General features: G+C 37.4%; 2 protein-coding genes across 3 annotated transcripts; both read right to left on the bottom strand.

The window, feature by feature from the left end:
* Nucleotides 1-835: 835 nt before the first annotated feature.
* On the bottom strand, nt 836-13,772 carry LOC309499599 (uncharacterized protein). Of its 2 annotated transcripts, XM_082170921.1 has the most exons (8): nt 12,589-13,772; nt 12,007-12,260; nt 7,312-10,291; nt 7,179-7,207; nt 6,786-6,947; nt 4,703-4,769; nt 4,398-4,505; nt 836-3,177 (listed from the first exon to the last, which is right to left on the bottom strand). In XM_082170921.1, exons 2-8 carry the CDS (start codon nt 12,126-12,128, stop codon nt 2,386-2,388), a joined length of 4,260 nt encoding a protein of 1,419 aa, XP_082027047.1. In that variant the 5' UTR covers nt 12,129-12,260; nt 12,589-13,772; the 3' UTR covers nt 836-2,385. The 2 variants fall into 2 exon arrangements, with proteins under 2 accessions (XP_082027047.1, XP_082027048.1); XM_082170922.1 differs by lacking the exon at nt 12,589-13,772 and having other exon boundaries at nt 12,007-12,345.
* Nucleotides 13,773-17,124: 3,352 nt separating this feature from the next.
* Nucleotides 17,125-23,156, bottom strand: cdca5 (cell division cycle associated 5). The gene is made up of 5 exons (XM_082170077.1): nt 22,806-23,156; nt 22,527-22,606; nt 19,176-19,238; nt 18,576-19,082; nt 17,125-18,182 (listed from the first exon to the last, which is right to left on the bottom strand). The coding sequence occupies exons 1-5, from the start codon at nt 22,858-22,860 to the stop codon at nt 18,102-18,104; spliced, it is 786 nt and encodes a 261-aa protein (XP_082026203.1). The 5' UTR covers nt 22,861-23,156; the 3' UTR covers nt 17,125-18,101.
* Between the last annotated feature and the right edge of the window lie 738 nt (nt 23,157-23,894).

The following is a 23,894-nucleotide window of genomic DNA, read 5'->3' as shown; positions in this document are numbered from 1 at the left end:
GAATCAAGAAAACAATGTGAGATCATCTTGTGGCATCAAGATCTTTAGAGGATCAAGCGTTTCCTACAGGTGAATACGTCAACAACAGAGAAAATCAAGATGGAAAATCAGATCAATGCGGATCTTTCACTATGATCTAAAACTACAGAAACAATCTTTAAAGTCGTCATGAAATAGCATTCGCAACCCACTTTACTTCTCTAATGAGATATTATTGCTACTGAAACTGGATGTTCAGGGGGAAAAAGGCAGGGACTTGATTTTATCCATCAGGAATTAATTAAAGAACGAAAAGAATGCAAGCAGACCTGAATGTGAGTGCGCAGATGATCCTCATATTAATTTCAGCCTCGATCTGCTGGGAAGCGAGGCTGAAAGTCAAGTTCACCCATCTATTTTTCGTTACTCTTATTGCTGTCATCTTTATTACATTAATTAGCAATAAGCATCAACCAGCATTAAATTGCTACATTAACTATTAGCAAATTGCTATATACAGTAGCCCAAAACAATGACGTATAAATCACTTTTTTTTATTGCCAAGTGAACCGCTTGACGAGAAGTTGTATATTAAAGCATGTAGACTGATTTTTATGTGAAGGAAATTTAAAGGATGTAGCGTTTACGCGCGCTCCTGTGAGCCTCTCTTCCATTCAGTGACACATGCAATGAATGCTTATACAATGTTCAGGAAAATGATGAAAGAGCCATTCTGTACTGAAATATCAATGTGTCATGCAAAGAAAAGGGATTAATTCAAACTATAGTCTCACATAACCAGATCTACAAAAGTCCGTAGTCTCACATATACTTTATAATCAATCATAACCTTAAAGGAACACTCCACCGTTTTTTGAAATAGGGCTTATTCACTTTCTTTCCTACATTTAGATAGGTGGGCAAATGCATTTTTGTCTCAGTGCATGCATTGTTTTAGTTTGACAGGGTCGGCGCTAGCTTAGCTTAGCACAATGAATGGAATCCTTTGTTGCCAGCTAGCATGTCCTGAGTAAAAGTGATATAATTTTTTTTTAAAACCCACCTAATTACTTCTTGTGGCCTGCGTATTCACAACAAGTACAAATAGTGATGCAGATTAACACTAGGCGATTTCCTAGGCAGATACTGACTTATATATTAAGGACTATATTAGGGGGAAGCACAGGCGAAGCACTGCTACTTGGGCGTGATATCTCTGCGCCCAAGTAGCAGTGCTTCACCTGTGCTTCCCCCTAATATAGTCCCAAGTCAATATCTGCATAGGAAATCGTCTAGTGTTAATCTGCATCGCTATTTGTACTTGTTGTGAATACGCAGGCCACAAGAAGTAATTAGGTGGGTTTTAAAATTTTTTTTATATCACTTTTACTCAGGACATGCTAGCTGGCAACAAAGGATTCCATTCATTATGCTAAGCTAAGCTAGCGCCGACCCTGTCAAACTAAAACAATGCATGCACTGAGACAAAAATGCATTTGCCCACCTATCTAAATGTAGGAAAGAAGGTGAATAAGCCCTATTTCAAAAAACGGTGGAGTGTTCCTTTAAAGGTAAAAACATTAATCATTACCTTATCTATCTGTGAAATGCAGAGCTGGTGCAAAACATTGCTAGTCCACATTGCTATGATCAATCAAATGCTTTCTTAACTGCTGGTTTGTTATTTTTGTTATTGAGAGGAAAGTGCGCAGCACCTTTTTACATATTCGTCTTAGCGAATCAGCAGCAAGGATGTTTGTTAACAGTATATCGCTGCAAAGGTATTTACAAGTTGTTTTTACTATTAAGCGAAGAACGAAAAAGAACTTCACTGTGAGTATATCACGTTCAGTCTCTTCTCATGTTACATGTGCACAAGCAATAAGTTGCTGGCTGCAGTTCACTTAACGGCCATCAGTGTCGCTATCGCTAATAACAAGGGTTTCTGAATTCTACATATAGCCCATTTAAAGGCCCTTGCACACTGAGTCCGAAATTCGCATCCAAAATTTTCGCACGTAAAAAAATAAAATAACTCACGTTATGTCAATCACGCTTGCACGCTGCCTCCGAAACTTTCGTCCGTCATAATAAAATTGTATCAGGTTTGATTTTCTGCGCTTTTTGCATCCGTAGCAAGCATTTTGAATGGTGTTTTGACATTTCAGAGCCAACGAATCACGAATACGAAAAAACGAATGCGAAACTTTCGGACTCAGTGTGCAAGGACCTTAAGACTTCACTAAATCTCAACCTAAATTCCAAATTCTTACAATTTAATAATTAGAATTTTTTTAATTAGTGATAAAATATGTTGCCAAAGTGACTGTCACAAATATTTTCCACCATAAGTACTATAATACTAAATGCATAATAAATATTCACCATTTTAAAATGTCCCCTTAATCACAAGTGTGTACTCTCTCCATCATGAATATAGTGGTTGAGCATTTTTTGAGCAGACTCCAGACCAACCATCCCATTTATATGCTCTCCAGCACCATGGCTGTTCGCTTCTCTCCAGTCACATTCAATCTCATCCTCGTACAACACTTGCCTGGTGCAAACTTGTGATTGGTGGAGGTCCATCATGGATTTATGATGATCCTGCTGCTGCTCTTGCTGCTTCAGAATCCCTATGGAGTGGATCTCTTCCAGACTAGCAGAGAGTACACGAATGGGAGAGCCCAGATTACGTACATCTGTGATGTGGTAGCCGTCGCAATCTGGATCATCAGGACCCTGATTGAAGCAGGCCAGGCTTACATCACCGATAGGCATCGGTAAGGTTTCGGGGTGAACGGTGAACTTGAGATGTGGTATCTGTAGGCCGTGAGGAGGTTGATGACATCTCTCCTCACCCCCAGATTCACTCTCCGTATCCACATTTCCCTTTGAATATTGGTTCACCCCGTCCCAACAGCCTTGCCTCTGCTGCCATTGGTAATACGATGCGCTTCCATGATTTCCCTGCGAACCCCTCAAGACGCAGATCTGTGCCTCCTCTCCCATTTCTGACCAATCAGATTCCTCCTCTTCTGGGAGTGTTCCCAGCGACTGGTCGTCGCCATGCATTGAGACTTTGTCGTAACGTTCACTATCCATGAACTGAGCTGGAGGTGGTGCGGCTGGAAGTGGAGTCATGGGATCGTCAGACTTCAAATGTTTCACCAGGGCATCCTGTAGGAGTGATGTCACCTATAGTATAATGGAAGGGTATAGGAATGTCATTAAATTAAGGAAAATAATTCTGATTAGAGGCATATTTTGAATAACCATGAACTAATTATTGTACATAATAATTAATGTAATATAACGGTAGTGCTGGGAATCGATTTAAAAAATACACACTACAAGATATTCTGGCCAATTTTGGACCGATTTCTCCCTTTCGACAATCCTAGATAAAGTCCTGATTATCTTGATGGCTCCACAGATTATTTGATCAGATTTTCCTGAGGTGTGAGGTGTGTTAAGAGTGACTGAACCTGCTTGGAAGAACGTCGGAGCCGCCCCGATCTCAAATCGTAAATATCCAACATGTTGAATATTAATGATCAGAAATCCTGTTGTGTGGGGGAATCCTGAAGACAAACGTGCGCACACTCTGGAGATTATCATGTGAAACGAAACAATATCCAATCAGAAAGCGAGCTGACGGAAGACTCACCGCTCGTGCTGTAACATGTAAAATCCATGTTCACACCGTCTCCACGACTTCATCTAAACATTTGTCTTTTTCCCCACACAAATTTTCAGAAAAAAATACACTTACACTTTAAGCGCCATTTCTTCTTGCCAGTTTTCCGCCATGTTTGTTTACTTTAAAGTCACATTTAATGAGAGATTTTGCGAGATTTGACTGTGTTTGTGAATGGATTCTGTTAGTGCGTGGTGTTCTTTCCTGATCACTCCACACACTCGAGGAACAAAACGGTTAAATCTATGATTTCTTATCATCATGTTTGTGGTCTCTCACATTTTGAAAATCTTATAAGATTTGAAAAATCTTTTAGTGTGGACCCAGTTTAAGGCGTTAGGAATCAAGAATCGATTCCATCAAAGGTAATCAACTTTTAATAGCATTTTTCAGTTCAAAAGAGCTAATCATTCATTCACATCTTGGTCCTGCTGGGGCCACACCACAAGATATTCGGCCGATTTCTCCCCTTCCGACAATCCTAAATGAAGTTCTGATTATCTTGATGGTTCTACAGATCTACAGATCTACAGGTTCTACAGGTTCTAGAGATCTTATCAGATTTTCCTGTGGTGTGAGGTGTGTTAAGAGTGACCAAACCTGCATCGGAAGAACATCGGAGCCGCCCCGATCGCGAATTGTAAATATTCAACATTTTGCATGTAGCATGTCAATATAAACATTACTTATTATAAAAATAACTAAATCAAACTCTCACATTAATGGTCTCTAGACTTTGGATGGTCGTTTTTGCCACAGACAGTTGATCTGTGAGCTCGGAGATTCGCTGGTTCAGTCGATCACGCTCTCCATCCATATTCTGTGCCTAAATTGAAGTAACAAGACAGACAGACGTAACAGTAAAGTCAAATTTAATACAAATACAAGTTGTTTTGAATTTGAAAGTGCTTGTGTAAATCAATGGTTTATTGATATTATGAGATTATGTGAATTTATTAAAACCAATGTACTTAATTTCTTACAGTGGAACTACTAAGATTGAAGAATTAAACTGGGCTTTACCACACAATGCAGTTTTTTCTCCAGAAGGTGGTTGGTTTGTTGTGTGCTAGAGTAGTTGTCCTGAAGTCTGATGAAAGAGAAAGACATTTCCTTATCCTAATACACTTTAACATAATAACAAGAACTGTAATGTAAAGTCTTCTGACATTTAAAGGGATAGTTCATCCAAAAATGAAAATTCTGTCAGTAATTACTCACCCTCATGTTGTTCCAACCCCGTAAGACTTTCGTTCATCTTCGGAACACAAATTAAGATATTTTTGATTAAATCTGAGAGCTGGCTCACTCCTTCATAGGCTGCTAAGTAATCGATATCTGCCATCCCAGAAAAGTTAGTAAAGACATCGTTAAAATAGTCCAAGTGACTACAGTGGCTCAACCTTAAGTTTATCAAGCGACGAGAATACTTTTTGTGTGCAAAAACAAACAAAAATAACGACTTTATTCAACTATTAATTTTCTTCTGTGTGGGCCTCTGACGTGAGTTCACGAGAACGCCATGACGCATGCGCGAGAACTGAGAAGATGACGCAGATGGGTCTCGATGTAGTGTTTAAAATGGTTCTAAAGTGTCTAAAATGTCAGAATCGTGAGAAACCAACAAGAAAACGTAAAAGTGCTTTACCAATGCTGCAAAATGAATGGCTTACCCTTCACACTTTTCCATCAAATGATCGTGAGAGTCATCTTCTCAGTTCTCGCGCATGCGTTGCGGCACTCTCGCCCACACTGAAGAAAATTAAGAGTTGAATAAAATCATTATTTTTGCGCACAAAAAGTATTCTCGTCACTTGATAAACTTAAGGTTGAGCCACTGTGGTCACTTGGACTATTTTAACGATTAACTTTACTAACTTTTCTGGGCTGGCAGATGCAATTACCTAGCATCTTATGAAGGAGTGAGCCATCTCTCAGATCTCATAAAAAATATCTTAATTTCTGTTCCGAAGATGAACGAAAGTCTTACAGGGTTGGAACAACATGAGGGTGAGTAATTACTGACAGAATTTTCATTTTTGGGTGAACTAACCCTTTAATTGCATGTTAATTAATTAATTATTTACTTAATTAAATAAAAATATGTATTATAGTTCAAAGCTATGCTAAATGCAATTAGTGGAACTTTAAAGTGTTTTTTCTGACCCACTTAAGTGGGACTTATGTTCATCTTTATATTGAAATATGGTTGAAGTGTACTGCCGAATGTATTGACAAGCATTTATGGTAAACTAATGCATAATTGTATGCAATTTCTTGTAGAATCTTGTATGTCATGTATTTAAATATATTTGTAGTTACACATTTGTAATGCTGAAATTGCAATTGAAAATATATTTACTTTAAATGTATTATTAAGTACCACATTACAATTTAAATTGTAATCAAGTACTTTACATGTGCTTTAGTCAACACATTAAAATAAGTGTACTTCTTTTGAATGACAAAAGATTATTAAAACATAATGATTTATAATATTGAAATCATGAAAGTGTATTCTTTTTAAGTACACTCAAATGGCCTTTTAATTAATATTATATGAATTTCTTTTTTTTTCTTTTTTTAATACATTTAAAATCTGAGGAACACACATTCAGTACAATTAAGCACACTTCTTTTTCACAAGGGTAGTTTGGGTTTGTTCATATGAAAATATTAGAGAAACCTGCAGGGCTGTTTCCCTTGTTGGAGCAAATCTAATAAAACTATCAAAAGCTAAAACAACGCATTAACTGTTAAATACCATAAAAATTCTTCTTTGTCATAAAAAGTCATGTCTCATATATCCTCTTATTAAAAAAATACATCTGTTGTGTATGAAAAAAAAAAATTTGTGTATGCAAAATGAATAAATGTGATAATGTAGTGCGTGTTGGAGGATGTACACTGCCTGTCAGACCACTAACCCTGACTGAAAGTTTGAGCTCAAATCATGCTAAAAACAGCTTTTTTTTAACTATTTTACACACATGCATTATACATTAATCCAATAGAATAGAATAGAATAGAATAGAATAGAATAGAATAGAATAGAATAGAATAGAATGTGCTCTATAGCACAGTACAATTTAGTCTTGTGTCTCACCTTGTGAACCGCTCCAATAAGCTGTTTAGCTCTATGCGAGTTCTTTGTAACTCAGATTCAATGAGTTGGTGGCCAGTTTTGAATTCAGATCCCATACATTCCATTCGCACAGTGGTCTGCAGCAAGTTGTGGTGGAGAACCTCATTCTGCTCCTGTAGCATCCTAGATTGAATCGACAGACAAGACACCTTCATGAATACAATCACATATAGCTTGTAAGAGACACAGCGCTTCTATGAGTAATGGCATGCCAGGAGGGGATATTTACATCTGAGTGTGTCTTAAAGCAAATTGTTTCACTACCATCCAAAAAAAGCTGAAAAGCAATTTCCAGACCCAAAGTTTAGCTGGCTGCATGCAAAAAAAGAATGCAAAAGTAAACAATGGACTCACATTAATCTTTCCAATTCTGAGTCCTTTTCCTATGCAAAGGTGAAATTGGTTGCAAATGTGGAAAACCCAACAACAAATTATGTAAAATATGTATGTTTTCATTCTACTTTAACACTAAAGAAAAAATACTCACTTTGAGGAATGAGGATGACTCTTGGTAACTCACTGTGGATTGGTCATCCTGGATAGTGGAGTTAGCGGATGAATCGGACTTGTTAGAATGAGGAGAAGTGGACCGCTGGCCAACTGGAGAGTGGCGAAGATGACTCTGGTGATCATCATTGTGATGATCTCGATAGTGGTTCGATTCAGAATGAAAGTGGTGATGTTCTGTATTGGAATGCTGATTCTGCGATTCTGGGTTGTCATGGTAATGATTGTTATCTTGAGAATGATGATGGTGGGATTCTGGTTGGGAACGATGATGAGATTCTGAATGCTCATGATGTTGAGGATGGTTAGACTCTGGATTGGAATGGTGATGGGAATTTGAATGGGAATAATGGTGGGATTCTTGAGATTTGTGGTGATGGTAATGATCAGGTTCAACAGGGGGGTTTTCATGACTTCCTGAGGGGAAATGGTTTGGGTGAGATTCCGGAGGATCATGATCACTGTGGTGGTGGAGTTCTAAACGGGAAAGGTGTCCTTTAGGATGTGATGCGCTGTGATCTTGGGATTCTGAATGTGCGTTAGGATGATTTTCATAATGATGGGCTGAATTAGAGTGAGCAGGGCCTTTTGGATTACTGTCAGATAAGTGATGGTGATGTTGATGAGGACTATGGTGAGAGTCAGTATGAGAAGAATGATAATGGTGTTCCGGTGTTGGGGATGCATTATGAGAACGAGAGTGTTGGCGAGGTTCAGTGTGAGAATCAGAAGTGTGATGGTGTTGGATGGTGTTGGGTGAGTTATTAGGATGGGAATGATGATGGTGATGGTGAGATTTGGGATGAGAGGAATCATGGTCAGAATGATGGTGTTGCAATTTCACATCAGACTGGTGGTGAGTTTCTGAGTCAGTCGAAAGATGAGATGTACTACCATGCTCTCCATGGTGGTGGAGAGGAGGAGGAGGCGAATTATAGTGGTGAGATTTTGAACGGGAATGATGGTGGGAAGGTTCTGAAACTGAGGTGCTGTGACTTCCATGGTTGTGATGTGGCGGTGAAGGTGAATGTTGATGGTGGCTGTGGTGGTGTGATTCTTTGTGAGAAGGATGAGCTTCTGGATGGGAAAGATGATGGTGAGTCCCTGACTTAGAAGAGTGTGTTGAGCTGCGGTGAGCTCCATGATGGTATTGTGATGGAGAGGGTGAATGGTGATGGGAATCTGGAGGAGGAGGATGGGAATCTGAAGGAGAATGATGGTGTGGTGATGGGCTATGATGAGTTCCATGGTGCTGATGAGATGGCGACGGTGAATGATGGTGATGAGATTCTGGATGGGCATGATGGTGATGAGATTCTGGATGGGCATGATGGTGATGAGATTCTGGATGGGCATGATGGTGATGAGGTTCTTGATGGGAATGATGGTGATGAGATTCTTGATGGGAATGATGGTGATGAGATTCTTGATGGGAATGATGGTGATGAGGTTCTTGATGGGAATGATGGTGATGAGGTTCTTGATGGGAATGATGGTGATGAGATTCTTGATGGGAATGATGGTGATGAGGTTCTTTATGGGAATGACGATGGTGGTTTTCTGATTCTGGAGAACAAGGACATGAAGGTGGGCTATGATAATCTTCATTGTGATGGTGGTGTGATGGAGATGATTTGTGGTGTGAATTTCGATGATTCGATGAATTGAAATGTTTCTCTTTGGGGGCAATTTGGTGCTGGTTCTGACCTTTGTGACCACGTTCAGTCCCAGATGAAAGACATTTTGAGGAAGAGCTAGAATTGCTTGTATCATTGCTTGTATCACTTCTTGCACTATCATGACGACGCCTGGGAACAGCCTGATGCTGTTGTTGATTGATGAGGTCTGTTTCAGAATAAGGATGCTTGTTGGAGCGGGAGGTCTTGCTTGAATGTGAGTGACGTTTGGAATGGGAGTGCTTACTGGAGTGCGAGCGTTTGCTAACATGGGAATGAGCAGTTGAAGTTATGGAGCTAGCACTGCTTCCCGGCCGGCTTCTAGCAATTTTTGACTTCTTTTCACTTTTATGTTCAGGCTTTGGGGACACTGCCTTTGGAGACGTTGAAGTCTGCCCAGGGCTCGAGGGTCTATGAACATCTGTTACCCCAAGGGAAGTAAGTCTTAATGGGCTAAGCACCTGCCTTGTGATTTCATTCAAAAAGGCAGAAAACTTTATCTTCTCCTTCACAAAGACCTTATGGGCCTCTTGTTTCCTTTTCTCCAGCTCTTTCTCATCCAAGTTTCCAGCACCAGCATGATCCACTCGCCTGGACAGAACCTCCATAGACTTGGTCTTTCTTATGTTTGCAGCCGCTTTAGCGTGATTCTGTTCTTGCCCCTTCTTTCCCTTTTCATTCTGTTCTCGAGAATATGTTGCCTTCTTGGCAGTTCCTCCACTTTTTTCTTTGACTGTCAAGTTCTTTTCCATGCTTGTAGACTTCTTCTGTTGGCTATTAGCTTCCAATAAAGGCATTGTATCTGCATCATCCTCATCATCCCCATCATCCTCAAAGGCTCTCCGTCCTCTGCTGATATCCATACATGATTGTGAGTGCTGTGGACGTCGAATTGCTCGCTTGGACTCAGAAGCCAATGGGGCTTTTTCCAGACTGGCTTCAGATGACCAAGAAGAACCAGAGGAAGAGGAAGACGAAAAACTAGAATTGGAAAAATATGATTTGGAGGAAGAAGATGAAGAGGAATTGGAGGAGGAAGAGGAATCAGAAGAAGAGGAATCGGAACTGGAACTGGATGAGCTTGATGAAGACTTTGAACTAGAGGAAGACCCAGAAGAGTTTGAGGAAGTCACTGAAGCTTTAGAGTGAGTTTTCTTTTCTGGTGTGTGATGTTTATCTTGAGGTTGTTGATAATGACGATGGTGATGATGATGGCTTTTAGCTTGGGAGTGATGATGGTTATAATGCTCATGAATGAGATGACCACTGCTGCCATCTGAGGCACTATAGATGAAAGTGAAGAAAAATAATTAGTAGCTCTTACTAAGGCAGGAATCACTATTACTACTGCTTATTCAAAACTCATGACTTATTTATGTATAAACTCATCCCGCACCATTTTTGCTTTATACAATGATACCTCAAAACCATGTTTCTTGAATAGCATAAAAGGCTTGAAGGTGAGTTCTTTTGACATGAGCTAGTCAGCAACTGCTTAGCAATGCTCATCAACCATTCAGGAGACAGTACTTGCATTTTGACCCTGTTTACACCTGGTATTAAGATGCGTTTTGGTTGATTGTATCACAAGTAGACGAGGGAGAGACACCCATTTACACCTGGTATTTTAATCCGTCTCTTTTGTCCACTTTGAACCACTTCTGTCCTGATTTCTTCAAGGGAAGGGTCTATGGGTGGGTAAATGTGTATGTTTTTTTTTAGATCTTTCGATCTAATGGACAAAATAAGCTTGTGAAATTTACATATGAACATGACCGGAGAAGACAGAAAAACATACGGAGAGCATCAGCTTTCGTTCCTGCTCTGACAGCCGCAAGACCACGGCGAACGCTGTAAGAGTGTGTTACAAATCAGGAATGTTTAGAGAACATTGTGCTTGGTATGTTTTTTGTCTTCAAACCAAACTTGGGTCTTCAGCCAACAAAGCTGGCTAGCACGCTTCCCATAAAGTTTACACAGTAGATCAGTAGGCGGAGAGTAGGCAGTCTTTTGTGGCTGTTTGAACACATTCGACCACATGAGCGTTTACAGTATGAAAGCAGTCCGGTCAAATGTGCTTTCAATGACCTCTAGAAGTGGTCGAAAGTGGAAAAGCTCAAAACTTTTTAATTTTAAGTTAAGTGACATGAAGGCCAAGTTTGGTAACCCATACTCAAAATTTGTCCTCTGCATTTAACCCATCCTAGTTATTGCACACACATTAGGCGCAGTGAGTAGTGAACACTATAGGTGAACATACACACTGCAAACCATGGACACACACACCCGGAGCAGTGTGCAGCCATTCACTGCGGCACCCAGGGAGTGATTGGGGGTTAGGTGTCTTGCTCAAGGGCAACTTAGTCATTTCCTGCCGGTATTGAGAATCGATCCCGCAACCTTCGGGTTACCAGTCTGACTCTCTAACCATTAGGCCACGACTGCCCCCACATTTAGCGCCATCCACTTGTGATCCGATCGACCAAAACGCATCTTAAAGGTGGTATCAGTGATTTCAGGCCCAAAAATATTTTTATCACATTCATCTAATCTTTCCTAACGATCCGCTAGCTGCCCGCCCCATAAGCATGCCGTCAAAAAAACGCATCTCTGTTGGCAGGCTAGGCTCTGAGATCTGCACACAAAAACAAATGGTTTAGCCAAACACTCAAAACCAAAACAAATAGTGTTCCAACCAATCACTGACAGGGGGAGGGTGTTGTGAGGTTTTTTGTGAGGTAAAAATATTTTTGGGCCTGAAATCACTGATACCACCTTTAATGCCAGGTGTAAACATGGAATAAAAATGTTTTTTGTATTGTTTCTAATGTTGTATTTATCTGCATTTTACAGTAAAAAAATGTTGTGCTTTAAGATAATTGCAACCCCCATGTGAGGGACCCCCATTATGCACATTTATATTTATATATAAATGACTTTTTTATTATTACATAAATGTACAAAAGTGCTTTTATTACAAATACGTGTAAATCTATCACCTTTTATCTTCATGTTCCTCTGGAAGGTGTCCACCATGGTGGTGACGATGAGATGAGTGCCGACTCTCATGGTGAGGATGCTGATGGTGTTGACTATGGCGATGTGTCTGATGATGAGCCATTGCCTATGTTCTTGCTTTTTCTCAGAAAGATAATGGAACTGAATTGAATAGTTCTTGAGTTGTAAAACGGTTGCAATTTCCTTGATTCCAGAGCAACAAAGCGTCCTCTGCCTCTCAGTGTAATGGGAAGTACTGTGGGAATAGATATGTTAGAGGTATGATAGTACTTGTAATTTAAAAAGTAAAAAAAAAAAAAAAATCAGTAACAAAAAGACAAATGTTGTGCACATGGTAAAGAATGGCTGACAATTAAAACTACTAGAACATCTGAATAAATGACTGACGTTTTAAGCATTGAAATTTAAATAATCTAAACAAAAGTGTTCATATAAAATATACTTGATCTAAGACAACAGGAATTAAAAAAATTCTTAAATACTTAAACTGTACTACATATCTCGTTAATTTTATTACTCTACATAAAAAAATTATAAAAAGTTAGCTTATTGCAATATCTTACCGTAAAATGGTTACAGAGAAACGAAGCCAGACTTCCTCAAGGGATCTAAGAAAAATAAGTATTGTGTAATACCAATTTAAAAGCCCAATTGCAATACTTAATTCCAAAGGGAAAAAACTATGAAAATGCCTATTATAAGCCACGGCAAACAAATGCTGCGTGTTTGAAGGGTTCGGGAGAGACGATGAGAGCTCTGCTATTTTCACAACCTTTCTATCCATGTCTGTCCGTCCCCTTTATTTGACATGGCTGATTTTCCAGCAGCCATCAGAACAGTGGGAGCACCAGATGTCAATAATTCCTATCACTGTCTGAAGTGCCCGTGGCAAATTTGTGCAACAATGGTAACAACATCAATTTTTAAGATAAAATAACTCTTGAAGGGGAGATTATTTTCCATTATAGGCAATGGCTACTTTATTATTATTATTATTATTTGGGCATCAGATTAAATAAGATGCATGCATGATGTTATTCAATTATTTTTTTTTTTGGTCCTTAGAGATCATTTATATATGTTTAAAAAAAGAGAAGTTCATCTTTTGATTTGACCTTGTAAATGGTTGTTAGGTCATTTAAATAAAACTTTGATAAATGAGTAACCTGACGTAGTACTTTTTCTATGGTTCATAGTTTCCTTTGCTTCAGGCCTGGGCTTGTATCTGTCATCACTATTGATGCAAATGTTAATGCAACAGAGATGAGGATGGAATCATTGAGAATCAATTTAAATTTACAACATTAAACTTAACACACGTTCACAGGCACATGTTCTCCCTCACCATCCATGCCAAGATTTAACAATGTGAAACATCAGAGTCACTTCACTGAAGTCATAAATGTCAAAAACATTGATGAAGCTAAATATGATTCAGAAAAAAGATGAATATATAACTTCACAAACGTTCAGTGTGTATAACAAATAAAATCACAGATGGTACTACTTCATATTACTCACAGCCATTGTCATATAAATAAAAATAATCGACCTTTAAAGTACACTACCGTTCAAAAGTTTGGGGTCAGTAAGATTTTTAAAATGTTTTTAAAAGAAGTCTCTTCTGCTCACCAAGGCTGCATTTATTTGATAAAAAACAATAAATTAAAAAAACAGTAATATTGTGAAATATTATGACAATTTAAAATGACTGTTTTCTATTTTAATATATTTTAAACTGTAATTTATTCCTGTGATCATTCCATCAGCATCATTACTCCAGTCTTCAGTGTCACATGATCCTTCAGAAATCATTCTGATATGATGATTTGATGCTCAAGAAACATTCATTATTATTATCAATGTTGAAAACAGTTGTGTACAACTTTTTTTTCACAATTCTTTGATGAATAGAAAGTTCAAAAGAACAGCATTTATTTAAAATAGAATATTTTCTAACATTATAAATGTGTTTACTGTAACTTTTGATCAGTTTAACTCATCCTTGATGAATAAAAGTATTGATTTATTTTATTTCTTTCCCCCAAAAATAAAATTTAAATTCTTACTGACCCCAAACTTTTGAACGGTAGTGTTTAATGTTACAAAAGCTTTAGATTTCAGATAAATGCTGTTTTAGAACTTTCTATTCATCATAGCATCATGAAATAAAAATGTAAAAAACTGTTTTCAACATTGATAATAATCATAAATGTTTCTTGAGCATCAAATCATCATATTAGAATGATTTCTGAAGGATCATGTGACACTGAAGACTGGAGTAATGATGCTGAAACTTCAGCTTTGATCACAGGAATAAATTACACTTTACTGTATATTCACATAGAAAACAGCTGTTTTAAATTGGAATAATATTTCACAATATTACTGTTTTTGTTTGTATTTTTAATCAAATAAATGCAGCCTCGGTGAGCAGAAGAGACTTATTTTAAACCGACCCCAAACTTTTGAACGGTAGTGTATATAGACTGAATTTTAAAAATTCTCACAGAAAAAAAAAAGCTACATGTAAATATCATCAAGATTTACAGTAAGCGACTTGCCCTATGCTTTAGGTATGAAATGCATTTTGCATGAATTTTGTTGAGTCTCAGGGACACGAACAAATCAAGTGTAAAAAAGGACAAAATTCCACTATTGAAAATTCCATTGATTTTCTTGGTTTTGTCTTTCCTGAGCAGTGGCTAAAATGTGGATACTTTCATCTCAGAGAAGTCTAGCTTTCTTAAAGTCTTTCTCAATACCTGACAATGTCTATTAAGAGGACCGGAGTGCAAATGCTTTGACCTGACAGGAACTTCAGTTTATTTATCAGAGCTGCTCTGGCACTTTCTAAAGTTTCAGAAAACTGCATCATCGGAAAACATTTCAAATGTAATTTATGATTCTACTAATTATTTGTTGCAAAACAATATAGAGACCATGCTCTGCTGCACTGTCTAACAATGCCATTTATTTTAAGACTGTAGTCCTAAAATAGTGCAACCTCTTGTACCTTTTTGCTTAAATAAGGCACATAAGGCTGTTTTAATGCTAATACACACTGTAAAAAAACATTTTCAAAAGTTGTAAATACATTACTGGAAGACATTTTACAAGAAAATACTGTTTCAGTCTTTCTACTTCAAAAAGTCATGTTTAATTTAATGCATTTCTTGCTGTTTCTTTGTAATTATGTGTGGAATTTACTGAAAATTGTTTCAAAGTCAATCCTTACTTTTTTTTTTCAGTGCAGTTTTGACAATATAAAAAAAAAATATTCAGCTGTGATGACCATATTCATAAGAGCCAAAAACCCCTTTTTTGCTTAAATATAAGCCAGCCTCATCATGAATTTAAAGCTCATATTATAAGCGTATGAGCAGATCTCCAGTGTTTGATGCGTTTCCTATTCGTTCATTCCATTCCGTGCAAGAGACAATCAATGAGAAATTGTGTAACACTGTCAGGCACCCAATCATGATCAATGTCAAACTGCAATGAGATTTAACCTTCAGAAAAAACAAATGGACACAGACCCAAACACAGCTGAGTCCTGAATGAAGGCCAGACAAGGACGATCATTTCCCATCAACTTCCTCTTATTATATAATGCAGAAGGACAATGACTTCATTGCCAGCATGTCTTCAGGAAATATTCACCTCTCATTGATTATTGTTGCACAGACAAATTAGATTTAGCAGTCCAAATGCAATTCTGTAATGTTAAGTTACATTATTCTATTAAAATACACACACAAATACATATATTTTTTTTTTAATTTTATCAAGCTTGTATATTTAAGTTCAGTAATTTCACTTAAATGGCAATGAAGATTACCTATTAATTGTCATTAAAGTGAAATTACTGAACTTAAATATACGAGCTTAAAAATTATTGTATATATTCTCTCTCTCTATATATATATATATACAGTACTGTGCACAAGTCTTAGGCATGTTAATGTTCCAAGATGCTTGAAGAAACCTTCCTGCAAAGAACTATACGCAAGTGTACCTGGACAAAAGCCGTTTTAAACGCAAAGGGTCGTTACACCATATATTGATTTGAATTAGTTAACAGAAGTTAAATCATAAATAAATTCAATTTGTGATTTTATTTTTGAAAGCATTCTCACTTTACAGCATTGTAACACAAGTGCCAGTGCTTCTCACAGTCCTGTAGCTTTGCAGGAAGGTTTCTTCAAGCATCTCGGAGACGTTCCCGCAGTTCTTCTGGATTTAGTCTGTCTCAGTTTTTATATATACAGCAAAATATATAAATAACTGACTTAAAACCATTTTGGGGGGGATATTAACATGCTTAAGACTATACACACTGTATATATATCTCTTTCTATCCATATATCTATCTATATCTATCTATATCTATCTAAACTTCATTGATAAGAATTCCCCCCATTATTGCTTAAAGGGATAGTTCACCCAAAAATGAAAATTCTGTCAGCATTTACTCACCCTAGAGTTGTTCCAAACCTGTAAGAGTTTATTTTCTGTTGAAGATGATATTTTGAAGAATACTGGTAACAAAACAGTAGTTTGGCCCCGTTGACTTCCATAGTATTTTTACTGGAAGTCAATGGGGACCAGAAACTGTCTGGTTACCAACATTCTTCACAATATCTTCGTTTGAGTTCAACAGAAGAAAGAAACTCATACAGGTTTCAATTTTCGATTTTGGGTGAACTATCCTTTTAACAGCCCAGGCTAGACGAAGTTTGCAGTTAAAGAGATTCACACTGAACAAGATAAACATGTGGTCAAAGTGAGTCACTCATGTTCAGTTGCTTGATCGATTGCACAATAAAACTTTGGGAAACACCATTTCGACACTCTACTAGCTATAAGTAACTTAGCAACTACATGTCAACTTATTCTAACCCGAACCTAACGGCCTACTAATAATCTACTGCGAGCTAGTTGACATATAATTGCAAATTGATGAAAGATAGTTGACAGTTATAGAATGTCTAAAGTGGAGTATCAAAATAAAGTGTAACCAAACTGTGTGATGGTCTCAACTATTAGTCTCTTAATTCCCTCTCATTACATAAAAGATCAGACAACAAAAGACCATGTTAAATAAGACAACATTTATTTTAAACAAGCACAGCTCGATCAGTATAACAATCGATTTCAGCATGTCAACAGATCTGTCTTCACACGGGCACTGATCCACCGCAGCTGCATGCTATAGAGCAGTCAGGTTCTGCTATTGATGGATGGATTGTGTGCTGACAGACTGATTAATGTACAGAACCTCCGACATACCGCAAAACAAATGCTCTGAAATCAAGTTAGAACACATTAACAATAGATGAACAAATGAATACATCGATGATCAAGTGCTCTCTAGTGGTGAGGCACAGGAAAACAGGACATGAAGCAAAGATGGCTCGCAGAACACAGCATACTGTTTCCCAATCGGTTCCTATGTACATCTAAAAACATTTAAAATATCTATAGCTCAACTAATCTTGAGCTTAAAGTCTATTAAAGTTTCAAAGTAAATGAGGCTTTATGGAATTTATCCAGACATAATTTATGAATATAAATGTAATATGAGAGGAGTATGATAACGTATCAGTGATCATCCCTTCTGCTGCCAGAGGATCAGAGAAAAAATATGTTTACTATAATAAATTTGAATTTTACAATCTCTTACTCCTCCAAAATGCTATTTATTAAAACATTAGGCGACTACAGTTCTGTAGTGATGAAACACATTAACGCACATTTAAGGAACGAGACAAAAAAAGGCCTACAAAGGGCTAAATGATTTTAACCATCTAATATGAGAAAGTGAAATCAAGACCACCTTCAACATGGTGAAATCTCTGAATGATGACTGTAGCATTGTGAAATAATCAAATTATATAAGAACAAAACTACATTTGTTTGATCTTTTAAAACATGCTTTAGTTAAATCCATCAAGATTTTGCAAGCAGGAACAAATAGATGACAATCAGCATAATGAAAAATACTTAACCTAGAAGTCGTAAAATGTGACGTGTCCTGAAAATGTCCAGAGCGCGTGAAGCTCTTCGTGAAATGTCATTCAACAAACAGATCAAAACTTTCCGCTTCCTCAAACTCTGCATTCAACTTTGCGGCAAGAAAATCCAACTCTGACATCTGAAAGAGCAGGAAGAACATTAAATAAGAAGTGTTTAATAAGGGGAAAACTTAATTAACTTAATTTGGTGAAGCAGAAATTACACAATTCAACTTTAAACTGATTGAGATGTTTTATATCATACAAAAGCTCGTTTCTGCCACTGAATAAAAATATAAAAGTTTTTTCTTCTCACAATTGTTTGTTTCCGCCACATTTTATCTCACAAATTTAGACTTTTTTTTCCTCAGAATCCAGAGATCAAATCTCACGTTTATAAACTCAGAATTGTGCTGGAAATCTCTCACAATTCTCAGTTTAAACAGGACAAAAAGTCACAACAACCTTCTTTATATTTTGATTCCATGGCAGAAATGCTTCCCCGACTCTCTCTCGCTCTCTCTCTCTCTCACCTTAATCTGTTGAACACGCTTCCTCCTGGTGGTCTTCTTCCCCAGACAAACACCAGGGATGTTTGGATCCACTTCGGGAGGGTGTGACGCACTGTCATCAGCAGCGGAGGCGTTAAAAGACCCCAGGGAGAAGGACGCAGAGCCTAAAGGAACTATTCGAGATCTCTCAGTTTTACGCATCACCTCTGGTGTCTGTAGCCTCTCAAAACCAAACAGGGTGTCTCGGTCGTTGGTAGAAGAGGAAGGTGCAGGCTGGCTTTTGGGGCTTTCAAAGGACTTGTCCCCGACACTCAGGCGACTGTAGGAGCGCCGCACTTTTTGGGACCAGACGGGGTCCTGCTGTGGCTCTTTGGGCTGAGACGAGGGTGATGAAGGAGGCAGGATGGGCGAGAGGACCACTGTCTTGAGCACTGTTGCTACAGCTGGGGATGATGTCAGGACTTTGGAGAGCTTTGTTGGCACTTCAGATGAATGTTCCACATTCTCCTTGTTACTGTCAGACGGGGCCTTGAAGAACATTTCCATATGATAACATTATGTATTGGTGGAACAGTTTAAAAAAAAAAATCATAAGCATGATATTGGGCTTGACAGAATTACCTGAGTTTTCCTGGGTGCAATCTTCCTGACAGTGATCGAGCGTTTCACAGCCACAGGTGGAGCCTTAACAGTGAAAGACATGATATTACACATCTATTATAAAGAGCTAAATCACCAAGTTTACTGTTGCATGATTCAGTAACACTTCATAATAACTATAAAGTACTTATAAATAATTTACAAACTCTTAAATTGTGTCATCTCTACAATAATAGGCTTTGTAGACTATAGAAATAGTTCTTTTTTTCATTCATTGTCATTAGAATTTAAGTTGTTTAAGTAGATAAAGCTTTCTATCCTAACTCTAAACTTGTGTATTTATGTATATTATGTAAAGTGTGGTTCTACCACACACACATTTACTTGCATTTGAATAGACGCGAAACAAACAATACTAATGTCGTGACAGCATCTAAAACGTTAATGAGTTACTAGGGCTGGGGGAGAAATAAAATCTATTCACATTTGAATCGCGATTTTATCTTCTACCGATTCACAAATTTAAAATATTTTCTAAAGTGTTACACTTCTTTAACTCCACTGTACTACTTAAAGTTATTGAAACGTTAGTGTTGTTAATTACAATAAGCCAGGAAAAAGGACTCGTCAGCTTAATAATAATGACTAACATTTCTAGATTTACATTTAATTCAGTGCTACTTTTTTCTTCAAGACCTATTCAACCGTTTACTGCAGTCAAACAGGAAAAGTAACAAAACAGTAATCCAGAATTAATATATTATATCTATGTATATATTAAATATACTATTTTTGTCTTGACGACTACACAGTGCGTGCAGAATTATTAGGCACATTTTTATTCCCAGGCACATTTTGCCAATTCCGAACCATATTAATCTTAATAACTACTATTAATTTTGTATTTAATCATTTATAAGTGATATATAATTGTTCATGAAGGCTGGGAATGAAAAACGCCTTTAATTCAGGATTATTAGGCACATTTTCTTTTACAGATAAAATAAGACTGGCTTTATAGACAGACAGATTGAGAGTGACTCTTCAGATTGAGAGCACCACATCCTCTTCTATCACTGTTTGAAGAATTCATCTTCTAGAATCTGACAGTAAGTTTTTGGAGTTCATTTTTAAACCATCTCCTACCCTGAAGTCCGTTTTGCAGAGATGGACTAAAAATGAACTCCCAAAACTTACTGTCAGATTCTAGAAGATGAATTCTTCAAACAGTGGTAGAAGAGGATGTGGTGCTGGTCCTTCAAGAGTCACTCTCAATCTGTCCGTCTATAAAGCCTATATAAAACCAGTCTTTATGTATTTTATTACACTTCAGCTTGTGATTCTTATTAAGAGGGGGTACATTTTTAGGATTCTTTACCTAACCCAAGTCTCTGAGATCCTGACACCTTGCTCTACTGGAGACTCCAGGTAGGCTGCAGTTCTGGAAAATGGTGGCGCTGGAGACTAAAGGGTTCCTGATGGTTTCACACTTAATTCTTCACCTTAATTCCTAATTCTTTTGCAGTTAACATGTGTCTTTTCTTCTCCACCTGTTTTTGTCTGACCCTGCAATGAGCATTTCACTATCCAATGGTCATGCCCTAACTGCCATTTATAGTATTGCATCCTTCTCATGGGCATTTAATAATTTTTGACTTTTCAGTCTTACTTAAAGGTATAGCGGAGGATGTTTTACTTCCTGGTGGGTAGTCTAAACTATTGGTCCTCCTAATTGTCAATCATTCTGGTGAATCAATCAAACTTTTCAAAAAGTGGAGAGGGTGGGTCTTATCTAAAATTTGGAAAGATCCTCCGCTATACCTTTAAATCTCTTTTTTGGCTTATTTTATCTGTAAAAGAAAACGTGCCTAATAATTCTGCACACATGAATATAAGGCATTTTTTATTTCTAGCCTTCGTGAACAAGTATATATCACTTATAAATGATTAAATACAAAATGAATAGTAATGATGAAGATCAATGTGGTTTGGAATTGGTCAAATGTGCCTGGAAAAAAATATTATCAGAAAATCAACGTGCCTAATAATTCTGCACATGTAAACATCTTTTATCTAAAATTTCTTATTCAGGACAGTACCTAAATAAAAAAAACATGCATTTTGTATGATCACTATTTTGTACAAATAATTAACATTTTGCAGATTCTGCAAGGTGCATGTAAACTTTTGAGCACAACTGTACATGTATACCATCTGTGGAAGGTGTGGGACCATAAAATATTTGTCCAATCATTACTTTCGGATCGAATTATACCTGCCTGTCAACTTATGCATTTTCATACCTCCGAACACCTGCTAGCGCAGACATCACACGTCATCAGCGCATTTTATGCTATGCAGAGTTAGACAGACGTCAGTCACCGACTGCCAAAAACAAACAGCAGCCGCCTTATACGGTTCCTCCTGAGCCAAAACAACCAGCTCATGCTGCTGTACACACCATAACTACTGTCATTTGGAAGAGATGGAAACCAGTGACGTTATACTCAGAGCGGTTCGTGACTTGAATTTATGCGTTTCAATGCCAACACTATCAACGGCGAAATTAATCTGCAGCTGTCAGGTGGTACAGGTCAGAGTTATTTAAGTTTCTTTTCTATTCTTTATGTTCAGAATTATGTGCTTTGAGATATGAGGTAACGCCATCTCTCCTGACGCTTTAGTTTTCTCCCTGCTGTACGCGTTGTTTGTTTTGAAGGAGTCATGCCTTTGGAGACGCTCTGAAGCGAGGGTGGGATCTTATGCTTTCAAAGCTAGCTTGCTATTGCTAGACTCTCCAAAAATTGCCTACCCTACCTTTAAAGGGATAGTTCACCCAAAAAATCACTTACTCACCCTAAAGTTTTTCCAAAGCTGTATGAATTTCTTGCTTCTGTTGAACATTAAAGATGATATTTTAAAGAACGTTGGAAAACCAGATAATTAATGGTCCCCATTGACTTCCATAGTATTTTTTTTCCTCCATACTATGGAAGTCAATGGGGTACATCAACTGTTTGGTTAGCTATTCCTCATAATATATTCTTCTGTGTTCAGCAGAAGAAAAACTCATACAGCTTTGGAACAGCATGAGGATGAGTAACGTTAAATGATGACAACTTTCATTTCTGTTCTGTGTAACTTCTGGTGAGAAGACAATGTCAAATATTTCTAATATTTGACACAATATTACACATTTTTTACATTCCTGTAGACGTCTAGCCTTAGTACTTTCTAGTGAACTCACATAGAATGTAAAATTTAATTTCAGTTCAAGTCACTTTCGTGTTGGTTTCAAGAGAGAGACGGGAAAAAATGTTTGTGCTTTTGCTGATAATTAAAGTCTTTTTAATTCAAAGCTTGTGAACTCACCACAACTTTAGAGGCCAGATTTTCATCATTTGCAGACAATCTGCAGGACCTCCTTCGTGCTGGACTCTTACCATTTGACTCTGAGCACAAACAATATTTGTGTTTTAAAAAGACAACAATATTTGTGTTTTATTCACACAAAGTAGAACATTTTAGTATCATAAAGCCATTTCGCACCATTTCTCCCATACGACCATTCGGTAGCATTAGACAGTAGCAGCCCTGTTATGTTAAAAGACTAAATGTCATGCTCGTACAGAGTAATAAGTTAACACTCACTTCTGAGTTCATCGCTGCTTTTCCTCGACGTTAATCGCGTAGTTTTGTTGCTCATCTTGCGAGCCAATCCAGATCCAGACACTAAAGCAGTAACTGTTAACGTTAAGCTAACACTGAACACACGAGAAACTTCAAATGCGACAATCACTACAACAGCAATGCTGCATGTATGCTAACAGAGCTGTGCCTGTGTTTTACGCACACTGCTCGATATCTGACTGTGTTGAATGGGATAATGTCAAACAAAAACACGTAATAAAAAATGCCGTCTCTTTGGATATAAACGATTCCGCTCTTCTTTCAAATTCGCCCGCCTTCCCATGTAGAAGCAGGACATGGCGGATGCTAAGGGGTGGGGCTAAACAACTACTTCCGGTGGGTTGAAGCGTGTCTGTCTTCCTTTGGGGGGCGCTTGGCACCATAAAATCGCAGTCAAATATCAGGATGATTTTGGTGAAACTGTTAGACTAAAAAGTATATTTTAAATGTAATTAATCGGAGTGTTAGTTCCTGGCATACATATGAAAACTTGCTAAAGTAATATCGCTGCAAAATGAAAAAAGTAACAGGCAGAACGTGAACTCTGTTCTGTTGAATGATAGAGTACAGAGAACACGTTTTCCTTTGAAATTAACATTTATTTCTTGGTTATGTCCCTTTGCTTTGTTTCCATACATCTAATTCCTATTAAATAAATGTGGGACGGGTCTTGATTTTGTCTAGCGGGAAATAATTGGAATGTTGTTGTTTGCTTTTGCTGATAATTAAAGTGTTTTTTGTTCAACAGTAAGATCATTCATATGCATCAATAAGTGGGATTTTTTCACTTGTTTTGACTTTGTCAGAATTATCTTTAATTTATTCTGTGGGGGAAACAAGCATATATTGTCAATGACTGATCTATGACAAGAAAAAAAATTGTAATTGCTAAACAAAGATTTATGGAATGAATTCTGAACTAGTCAGAACCTTGGATTATTAGTCAATTTTCATTTAAAACTATTAACAGAAAATGTAATACATTAATCGCATGCTTTTTTTTTCTTTGTAAAGAACAGCAAACTTAAAAAAACAAAAACATTAGTGACA

Source organism: Leuciscus leuciscus, assembly GCF_965113295.1.
Source record: "Leuciscus leuciscus genome assembly, chromosome: 5".
In the NCBI taxonomy this organism is placed as follows: domain Eukaryota; kingdom Metazoa; phylum Chordata; class Actinopteri; order Cypriniformes; family Leuciscidae; genus Leuciscus; species Leuciscus leuciscus.
This window is presented reverse-complemented; position numbering and strand designations above follow the sequence as displayed.

Coding starts and splice junctions, on each gene's coding strand:
- LOC309499599 (XM_082170921.1), bottom strand. CDS start 12,128: ATGGCTCATCATCAGACACATCGCCATAGTCAACACCATCAGCATCCT. Junction 6,948..7,178: donor TCAGAATTGGAAAGATTAAT/GTGAGTCCATTG, acceptor GATTCAATCTAG/GATGCTACAGGAGCAGAATG. Junction 4,770..6,785: donor TTATTGGAGCGGTTCACAAG/GTGAGACACAAG, acceptor CTCTTTCATCAG/ACTTCAGGACAACTACTCTA.
- cdca5 (XM_082170077.1), bottom strand. CDS start 22,860: ATGAGCAACAAAACTACGCGATTAACGTCGAGGAAAAGCAGCGATGAA. Junction 22,607..22,805: donor AAGCAGCGATGAACTCAGAA/GTGAGTGTTAAC, acceptor GTTTGTGCTCAG/AGTCAAATGGTAAGAGTCCA. Junction 19,083..19,175: donor TTGCACCCAGGAAAACTCAG/GTAATTCTGTCA, acceptor ATGTTCTTCAAG/GCCCCGTCTGACAGTAACAA.